At 37.1% G+C, this 10,579-nt stretch overlaps 1 protein-coding gene across 1 annotated transcript; it reads left to right on the top strand.

Moving 5' to 3' along the window:
- The first annotated feature begins 317 nt into the window (after positions 1–317).
- On the top strand, positions 318–9,630 carry kiaa2013 (KIAA2013 ortholog). Its single transcript, XM_082187673.1, has 3 exons — positions 318–1,898; positions 3,927–4,780; positions 7,554–9,630. Exons 1-3 carry the CDS (start codon positions 911–913, stop codon positions 7,569–7,571), a joined length of 1,860 nt encoding a protein of 619 aa, XP_082043799.1. The 5' UTR covers positions 318–910; the 3' UTR covers positions 7,572–9,630.
- Positions 9,631–10,579: the final 949 nt, after the last annotated feature.

Below are 10,579 nucleotides of genomic sequence, written 5' to 3' on the forward strand. Positions count from 1 at the left end.
ACTAGGCACATATATAAAAACACATATAATTAATACATGTACAATGTATATATTTCTTTATATTGCAAAATGTCATCTTTTAAGTATTACATCCATTAACTAAAAAAAAAAAACAGGCAAGGCAGCAGTCATCACTAGTGCCGTAAAGCCGTTTAGAAGTTTCCAGGTCAGTATTATGTACAGGTCCAGGATCAGTTTTGTCTTCCACTGCTACGTTGCAATGACGTAACACAGGCTCCCAACGGCTGATTGTAGAACAGCGATTTGAAGCGCTACTCCAGCTTGAACTACGTCAGGTCTTGGACTGCGACACTTCCGGTAGTTTTACGGCGGCCTGGTTTCCTTCCGCAAACAGAGATGTCAGCTGGCTGAGAGATGACATGTACACTCTACAACATGATACAGCCAACAAACAACGACGACATAAACTCTAGCAGACACACATAAGTGCGTGAGGCAAACATTGCTTCGACGTGACAAAGTAAATATTGAAGAGTGAACGCGAAATGGGTGAGCAGAAATGTGTTGATTGGTCAGCTGACTAGCCTGATAACAGCAACTGGAATTACTGCAAACTCTCTGCAGACAGAAGTGGCTCGTTTGACAAATGTCTGGAGTTGGTTTTGCATTTATTTTAGCGGAACATAAGTTCAAGACCAAGTTCTTGAAAAACATCTTTGCTTTTTGAACGAGGAACTGGGGATTTCCAGCACTCTGTGGCCGAAGAAATTACTAATATTGTTTTTTGTTTTGTTTTTTTTTTCGCGCGTTTTGCTCTTCAAGTTAAGCTTGATAGCTACTATGCCTGTCAAAGCTGTTAGCCACTCCCAGCTTTTACTGCTGTCAGGAAGTCACTGATGCCCTATATAGCACATATATCACCCTCAACTGAAGACAACAGCAGTAGTTTATGTTTAAACCGTCAAAGAGCATTTGGAGCAAAAGGCAGATCATGTGGCTTCAGCAGAGGTTAAAGGGGCTGCCTGGTTTGCTTTCGAGCAGCTGGGCCCGCCGTGTTTTGGTTGGATTACTGCTCTTCCTCATCTTCTACTGGTACTTGAGCTCAGATGGGCTCCTGAAGTTTCTAAACATGTCTAGGGAGCCTGGGGGAGCTGCGGGGGTGTGTTTGCAGACTGATCTTCACAGGTGGGTTTCGCTTGTTGACAGAGGGGAGGGAGTGGTTCTTACCCCCCAAACCAAAGAATCAGTTCCAGTCGTGGTCGGTAATGGACATTTTCTGGTGGATGTGGACTCTAACAAGCTCTGGGTAGCTTCATCTTCACAGCCTGGGTCTGCACCGGTTCACCAAACAAACTACAGCCCGATAGTGCGATTGCAGGTGCCAGGAACGCGCTCTGAAGCTCAGGGAATGATGCTGTGGTACAGAAAAGGCTCTGTGCTGTCCTCCCGGTGCTTCCAGACTGCTAATTCTCAGTCTTCTCATGACTGTGTAGTCGTACGCGAGGAATTTGTTGCGCATCGCAGCCGACCCAATGTTTATATTCAGAGGATTCACGCATCAAACCCTACAGACCATGTAGTTTCGATTGACGTGGTCATGGAGTCTCTTTCATTTAGGAGCACCGTTGAGAAGATGGAGGACAAAGAATTCATGCTGTCCTCAGGTAGGGTGCTCACGGAAAAGAAGGACACTGTGTTAGTGGTGGTGGCCACAAAGAGACTGAGCACCAAGATCCAGGTTCCTCCCAAATCTGAATACTCAGAAAACCTGGTGAGTGTGATTCACACTTCAGAGCCCACCGAGGGTGGGAAACTGGACGAGACTCTCAGCAAGCTCAGAGAGGGAGTCAAACGAGAGATGGCGGACGTCCTCCGAGCTAATGTGGAAGAGTTAATGCAGGATCACCAGCAAGCATGGGTGGATCTCTTCATATCTGGCAAGTTGACCGAGCACAGTCTGCTGACATAGTTATTATTAATTGTAAATAATATCAGTATATACATTTCAGGTTTGCTCCAAAAATGTACTTTGTAGAATTCTGAATTAATCAATACTTACAAAGTCATGTCACATGACAAATCAATATTTAGTTGATCTTTTTCCAGTGTTTAACATGCTATGAAAAAAACTGAACATTTTTGTTTTAACTCAAAACCTTCTAAATAATATAAATATATATATAAAAACTCAAGTTCATTTTGAAAACTGGAAACCGCCACTAGCCAAATACGAGCATTGAGTGTCGTGTAAATTGGCCTTATCTACCAACCACTGTGGCAAGCGACCTTGTTCTCGATCTGCCTTTGACAGTAAATGCTGCTGTTTAGATTATATTTTGTGGAACATATGAAGGAAAAGCTGAGATGAGGTCTAAGATGCATGTGTGATGTGTTGAGCTTAAAATTACCATGAAATCAAAATATTTTTATGGAACATTTAGTATGAATGATTTATTCATGCACATCATTATTTTTTTTATTTCATGTGCCCTCGTAATGTTTAATCAAAATAACTTCCCCTCCCCCAGTCCCTTCTCTGATGAAGGGGGGGACAATAATCTTTCTCCTCCAGCAACCTGTCACTCACATGAGATGAGTGACACATAATTATTTTAATTAGTATTTAATAATAATAATGACACATAATTATTTTTTTAATTCATGTGCCCTCGTAATGTTTAATCAAAATAACTTCCCCTCCCCCAGTCCCTTCTCTGATGAAGGCGGGGACAATAATCTCTCTCCTCCAGCAGCCTGTCACTCACACGAGATCACAGAAATTGGCAAACCACAGCGATCTAATCAATTCCAGATGGGCCAAATTAAGTCCCACCCTATTTTTTTTTTCTTGTCTGAGAAGCCGTTTAACTTAAAGGAATAGTTAACTTAAAAATTTAAATTCTGTCATCATTTACTCATCCTCAAGTTGTTTCAAACCTGTATGAATTTCTTTCTTCTGCTAAACACAAAGGCAGATATTTTGAAGGATAATGGACCCCATTGACTTCCATAATATTTGTTTTTCCTACTATGGAATTCAATGGGGTCCATCAACTGTCTGGTTACTCTCTCTCGCAGTCAAACGTGACTTTAGTGTAAACAAACATGGTGGATCATGGGCAAGAAGAAATGGCGATAATAGTGTTTGGACTGCTTTTTACAGAAAATTCGCCAAAAAAGAAAAAGGTTTGGATGAAGTCGCGTTATGCTGCTGTCTTCCGTCAGCTCGCTTTCTGGTTTGGTATCGTTTTGTTCCACGTGACAATCCACAGAGGGCATGCGTGTTTGAGAGACAGCAAAAATGATAAAAGATAAATTGGGGAAAATGCTGTTTCGTTAATAACCAATTGAAGACCATTTGTTAATAACAAAGCAGACTTTCATATCTTGTTATATGTACATTGTTTTGCAGCTCAAAAAATATTTATTTTATTCAGTTTTTATGAAGGGATAGTCAGTGAGGATTTGGATTTAATCTGAAATGTGTGTGTAAATGTTTCAATGTTGCCTTTAAGTCAATTTACAAGAACAGTGACAGTGTAAAAGCAAAGAGAAATGCATTCTTTTTTTCATTTGGCTCACTATTTTGTCATTAAAAAAACAAAAAAAGAGCGAACAGTTTCTTGATTTAATGCTTTGTTCATTTATTCAGTTACATATATACGAGTTGCTTGGGACAGTGCAAATAATATAAGGCCCAAAAGCAAACCTGGAGTCCAAATGCTGTTACCCATTTCACGTGTGAAGAAGACCTGAGCATAGAAATCATAAAGGCAGAGCAGCAAAATTGAACAGTTTAATTCTAAAAATGGTGCAAAATATATGCCTAAATATAAAAAACACTGGTGGACTTTGGAAAAAAAGTCAAATAAGTAAATGACGACCCATTTAGGTTTCCTATTCATGTGTTTACTTGCTTTAAGAAGCTAAAATGAAATCTTTCATGGTCTTTTTCTTCTTTACAGGTGTGGAAATCAGAAAGATCACAGATGCCCATACTCCATCCAGTCGTACAGTCAACAACACCCTATACTACATTCTGTCCACCTCCACAGCGCCCCTGCTAGATCAGAGTCTCACAGCAGAAGAGCATGAGCGACTGGAGTCCAGTCTGAATTACGCCGACCACTGCTTCAGCGGCCACGCCACCATGCATGCTGAGAACCTGTGGCCAGAGCGTCTGACCAACGTAGCTCAGATCCTGCAGCTTGTGAATCTCTGGAACTTGACTTTCCAGAAAAGAGGATGCAAGGTGCTTGTTGCAGCAGGCACTCATGGTATGATGCAAGGCATGGTCCTTAGTTTTGGAGGTCTGCAGTTCACCGAAAACCACCTTCAGTTCCAGGCAGACCCCGATGTTCTTCACAACAGCTACTCTTTGAGGGGTATCCATTACAATAAAGACCTCATCAACCTAGCCGTATTGCAGGACGTCGAAGGCAAACCCTTCCTGCATGTGTCCGTCAAGCCTCAGGAGAAACCGGTGAAGCTGTACGCCTGCGAGGCCGGCTGCATGAACGAGCCCGTGGAGCTAACCTCAGAGCTGCGAGGTCACACGTTTCCTGTGATGGTCACCCAGCCCATCACGCCTCTACTGTACATCTCCACCGATCTCACTCACCTGCAAGACCTGAGGCACACGATGCACGTCAAGGCCATCTTGGCTCACGAGGACCACATGGCCAAACAGTACCCTGGCCTGCCCTTCCTCTTCTGGTTCAGTGTGGCATCTCTCATCACGCTTTTCCACCTCTTCCTCTTCAAACTCATCTACAATGAGTACTGTGGGCCTGGAGCCAAGCCACTCTTCAGGAGTAAGGTATAGACTGTGACACGAAGACAAGCCATTGTTGGGGGGTTGTAACTGTGGTGTATGTGAATCTCTTCTCCCTTTTTCCTCTCGCTCTCATTTTGTGCAACTTTCAAATTCTGCCTTGCAAGATATTTTTACCTCTGGAAACTAAGTGACAATAATTGGTTTGGGTAACCCATCAAACTTTCAATCTGCTGTAATTGGAGGGTCGGGTGTGCTGGAAGTAGTTGCCTGCAATCTTCAGCTTGGGTGTTCTCTCTCTCTATGAACTTTTTGATGAGCTGAAAGCACCAGTGCTCTAAAGACACTATTTGATGAGCTTTGTTTTTTCCTCATTCGGTCATTCTGACACAATTGGAACTGATTTGTGTCAAAGAAAGAAAAAAAATGAAGATATTTATTTTTTTTAATATACAAATGGAATGCTATTCCGCTTTGCAGAATAACCATTTGAAGAACAATTTTTGAATGTAATTTATCTCTTGATTTTCAGCAGACTTTCCCATCTTTTATATGTAGTTTTACAGAAAAAAAAAAGAAAAAAAAGATCTGTTTAGCGTATTTCATTTTTTTTTTCTTTTATTGGATAGCAAGGTGAGGTTTTGAATTTTATTTCATCTTAAATTTGTGAGTAAACTTTTCACTGGTGCCTTCAAGTCTTTCTTCTTCCAAGCTGGTTTAAGGGGTTTTGTTTCTTTGTTTACCACCTGTGGTTCTTACGTATGGGTCTCATGTTTCATCTAAATGAAAGTGCATTTTGAACATTTTCAGTATCTAGTTGTTGGTATGTGAAGCTTTGCTACTTTAGAAAACTTAACCAAATGCATACATTTTATTCATTGATCACATCCATCCATCATCCCAGAAAACTGTCAATACTGATGGCCATTCGGGTGAAATACTTGATAGCTGTTAACATAAACTGCCAACATAAAGTTGGCTAAATCTCAAAAACCCGTCAAGAACACCAAGTCATTTCACCCCAAAATAAATAAGACATTTGTTTAAAAATTACGAATATGAAAATCATAGAATGCATTAAGCTTCTTTTTTTTTAAAGCCATGAACAAAGGACAATCCCATGAAGCATTGTGAATTACATAATCAACTGAAAATCTGGAGAAATAGAAACAATTTCTAATTTATTTTTAAATAAAAATACTAATTTAATGTTAATTTAATATATATATATATATATATATATATATATATATATATATATATATATATATATATAAAATATTAGTCGTTGTCGGTGCTACATGGGAGGGTCCGTTCCCTGCCAGCTTTTTTGGTGCGATTTGCTCACAGTGACTCTGGTGAGATTATCTGCACAGCATCATGGGTAAATTGGTTTTTCAGCTGTTAATTCAGCTCAAATTCAGCTGTTAATCACAATTATATAAAATTTAAAAAAATGAAATAACGTGCACGAATGTCTTCAACAAAAGCATATACCGTCAATTAACATCCTCGTAACTCACAGTAGGTCTGTCTTTAAAGGTTTGTCAGTTATTGTTACAAATATTTTTTTCTTATGGAGAAAAGAATGGAGTTTTTACTTCCAGAACCCGATTGCTGCACTCTACCAAGTGTTTGTTTGTTTGTTTGTTTTTGGAGAATCTAAAAAGAATCAATTTACAGTAATGGGAATTACTAAAGAGCTATATGAAAATTATTTGCAGGAATCTGTATAAGGACATATGGTAAGTGTGTGTGACTGACATTTAACAACTGAATTTATATCGGTTCACTGTTAGAACACAAGGTGAGATGGGACAATTTAAAAAGCACTACTTGCTTAATATTAAACATGTATTACTCTTGTAAATGTTTAAGTAGACAAATTCAGTTTCACATGGTCTGAAGTTCATATATGCACTGATATTGAGCTGCATAATCCGTTAGATCTCTGCCAACAGTTATTAATACGTACGTAACGTTACGCTAGCTCTTCTGTTTTGTCCATTTATTATTTGATTGTTAATGTTCTGCATTGTTTGCCGTGTGGGTCTCAAAGCATTTTTCCCACGTTAGAGTGAACAAAAGTGATATTTTTTCCTTTTTTTTTGCAGTGTTGCATTTGTTTGAATTCTGTTGTGTTTTGATTAAATTAACAATCAAGAGTTAGACAACCCTCTTTCATTGTGACATTCATTCACATTTATTTTAAAGTTTTACATAATCTGGGGCCATACAGTGAAACTTGTTTAGTAGTTACTCATCACAAATGTAAAATGAGTGCCTCATCTGAGTTGCCTTAAAATGTGTCTCCTGGTATGTGTAACATACTGAAGATACAGTGTAGTTTTGTTCAATTGTGTATTAGTTCCTGACAATACATGGGGACAAAATTACTTGTTTGGGGTTTGAAAAGTCAACTTGGATGAATCAAATCATTTTTCACTGAGAAAACCTTTTGTAACACGTCTGACACTGATGTTGTCAATAATAATGCCTGCATTCTGTTTATTTGTCAGTTTTTTATAATTAGCTTAGACTCATATTAGCATAGACTCCATCAGGGGCAAATGAGATAATAAATCCATTGGATGGAGAAACTTCAACAGGTGTAAAATACGAGTGTTAAATGCCATAAATGAAATCAATAATAATAAAACCTAGACTTTAGTTAAAACTTTCCCGCGCACATCCGTTGGTACAGTTTATGTTTTGAAATCTACAAATGTTTAGAAACTCACAAATTGTGTTCACATCACATCAAATGTATTTTCCACCTTAAACATGCATATTTACACTTTATTTGTTATTTCAACAGGATGATGTTACTGTCTGAAGCCTAATCCAGTGTGCAGAAACATTAAATATGGCTCTATCTCTGGATGTCCTCTCAGGATGTAGCAGTGTATATAAGATATGCTTTTCCATTTTGCTGTGTGAATTTAATAATGATCATTTGCTGATTTTTATTGAGAATTATATAAGTTGTTGTGGTTAAAATATGAAGACTATTTAGAGGTGCTAAGTCATAATGATAAAATATCATCAATTATGAAGGATCCAAACAAGCCTTGTGTTCATTCTTTTAGCTTACAAGCACAATAATAAAAGCTTAATGGAAAACAAAATCAAATATGCAAAGTTCTCCTAAGCGTGTTCAAACCTGCAGTGATTTTATGGGAATTCAGCTAAAATTTATTCTTTAATCGTGATGAAATGGAAGCAGCAACAGATCCATTCATCCATTATGTTCATCTCTAAAGTGACGTGAAACAGGTTATCGAAAAATAAAATGGATCTTGCACTTATAGGGATAGTTGAACACAAAAGAAGATATTTTGAAGAATGTCAGTAACCAAACAGTTGATTGACTTCCATAGTATTTTTTTTTTTTTTTCATACCATGGAAGTCATCAATGGGACCCATCAACTGTTTGGTTACCCATATTACCCCAAAATATCTTCTTTTGTGTTCAGCAGAAGAAAGAGGTTTGGAACAACTTGAGGGTGAATAAATGACGACAGAATTGCTGTTGATTGTGGAGGAGTGAGATTTAAGTTGAAGAAATGATTGAAGTCTGATATACATGGATGAATCATTCACAATAAGATATATACCATTAAAAAATATGGTAAATTAATCTGTCTGGTTATAGTAGAAATACTGATCCTTGCTAAAATAGCCGGGAAGAGGGAATGTTGCTTGTTTATTTGAAAGATTTTCTCAGAGCATCACTGATTTAATGAAAATGAATATGGAAGGGAAAAAGCATGTCTTTGAGCAATAGCTATATTTCTATATGAGCATTTTGGGATATCGCATAAAAAAAAAAACACTGGATGGAAATGCCAAGTATAATTTGCCTTAAAAACGTATGCGCTTAATTGAGACAGAGACATTTTACATTTTCTTTACATAAGAAGACATGCCCTACATTTGCGTTTATTGCAGCAACTTACATTTTTATTACAGATATTTTTGCACTAATTTCCCAGGAAGTAATGACTTCGTTCTCTTGACTAGATGGAAATGGTGCTTTATTCACAAATGTTTTATGCGATATTCCAATTTTGCGCACAATTTGCAACTTTGGATGTAAACAGCTAATGACAGCTTCAGGCCACCACAGTTGTGCTCAAATTATGCAGATAAAATTAGTATGTCTCTGATTGTTGTCTGCAATCAACATGATGACTGAAGCCTGTTGATTAATGTCCCATAATGTTTCAAATATAATAATAATTCAGCAGATGCTTTTATCTTAAGTAACTTTATTGTAACTTAAGTAACACCTTTTAGACAGTCTCTAGAGACACAATGGTGCTTGTTGGTTTGAATTCAGAATCATTCTGCTAATAATGCTATGAAAAAATACCCAGTCGCAGGCTGCATCGAGTTTAACAAACCTAGACAATAGGCTGCATCTTCATTTGGCGGATAACAGGGTTTTTTGTTCAAACTGCAGGTATGAAAAAATGCATTATTTTAATTGTGCTACTTTGATGTCTCTCTGAAAAAAAGAGGAAAGATGCTATATTAAAATAACTAAAACAATACACTTACAACAATGGACTTAATACACAGTAGTCAAATGTGAAGTGGATCAAAACCTTTCATCAAAGTTATACATGAATTTTGAACACTACCTGTTCTTGTCTTAGGACAACTTTGATTCACTTTTTTGGTCCACTTCAAATGTTGACTGTATTTATGTTTGAGACAATGATTATATTGCGTAAGTCTAAGCGAAATTAAATGCATTCATAAAAAAGTGATTTGATCATGTTGCAATGAACTCTTTCTGATTCAGACTTCAAACAAATGGCATTCATTCAGCGTGATTTTTATTGCTTTTCAATTTACTTGATTAAAATTATCGAATAATTCTGTTGCATTTTGTCTTAACTTCATTTTTATTGTGTTCACTCCCTTGATACATTTACTTAATCCTTGTGTTGGTACTAAAAATAATATTTGCTGCATCAGTGTCGTATAACTGCACTGAAAAATGGAGGATCCAAAAACAGTGTATTTATAGTATTGTAGTAGCATTTACAGTTTAACATTTTATGTCAGGGCAAATTCCAATCGGAAATGAGTATCAATGACCCACTCATTCCAAAGGGCAGAGCCTTTGAAGTGTGTCATAATTTAGCCGCTTTGAACGCACTTGGTGAAGGGAAATTACTTTATTATCGTAATGTTACTTGACAATGGAGCATGATGTCCTTCAGCTCATTAGCTGTTCTTACAACAGGAGTTTCTTAATATTGCTGTTAATATAATTATTGCAAATAAAAATGCATTTTATAATGAAGTAGCTAATGTGTGCTTTATATGTAGTTTGTGTTCCATCTCTCAACTTTAAAGCTTGCTGTCTCTTGTTTGGACACTGCAAGTCAACACTACCTCACTGAATAATCAATAAATTCAACACATTATTTCATCAAAACAAACTTTCTTTTCAATTTTCAAGTTGTACAAGATTCAACTAATTTCTTAAAGTCAGTTTAAAGTAATTTAAGTTTAAATGACTTGTATAGCTAAGTTGATTGTTCTTAAAATTTTAAAGAGGACCTATTATGCAAAATTCACTTTTTCATGGTGTTTGAACATGAATGTGTGTTGCCAGTGTGTGTACACAACCACCCAATAATGTTAAAAATCCACCCACTCTTTTTTTTTTTATTCTCATAAATCATAAGCATCAGAATCAGAATTGCAGATTCTAGCATTTGTCCATCTTTATCTCTTCACTAGAGCATTAACAGCAGCATTCAAGTAAGAAATGTGTTATTATTAAAGCTAAAGTTAATTCAATCCAGAGCAGTGAGTGATTTTCT

Source organism: Leuciscus leuciscus, assembly GCF_965113295.1.
Source record: "Leuciscus leuciscus genome assembly, chromosome: 13".
In the NCBI taxonomy this organism is placed as follows: domain Eukaryota; kingdom Metazoa; phylum Chordata; class Actinopteri; order Cypriniformes; family Leuciscidae; genus Leuciscus; species Leuciscus leuciscus.

Bases quoted from the DNA above. Each gene is read 5' to 3' on its own strand.
- kiaa2013 (XM_082187673.1), top strand. From the start codon at position 911: ATGTTTAAACCGTCAAAGAGCATTTGGAGCAAAAGGCAGATCATGTGG. The intron at 1,899-3,926 runs GCAAGTTGACCG...TCTTCTTTACAG, and splicing joins GGTGGATCTCTTCATATCTG to GTGTGGAAATCAGAAAGATC.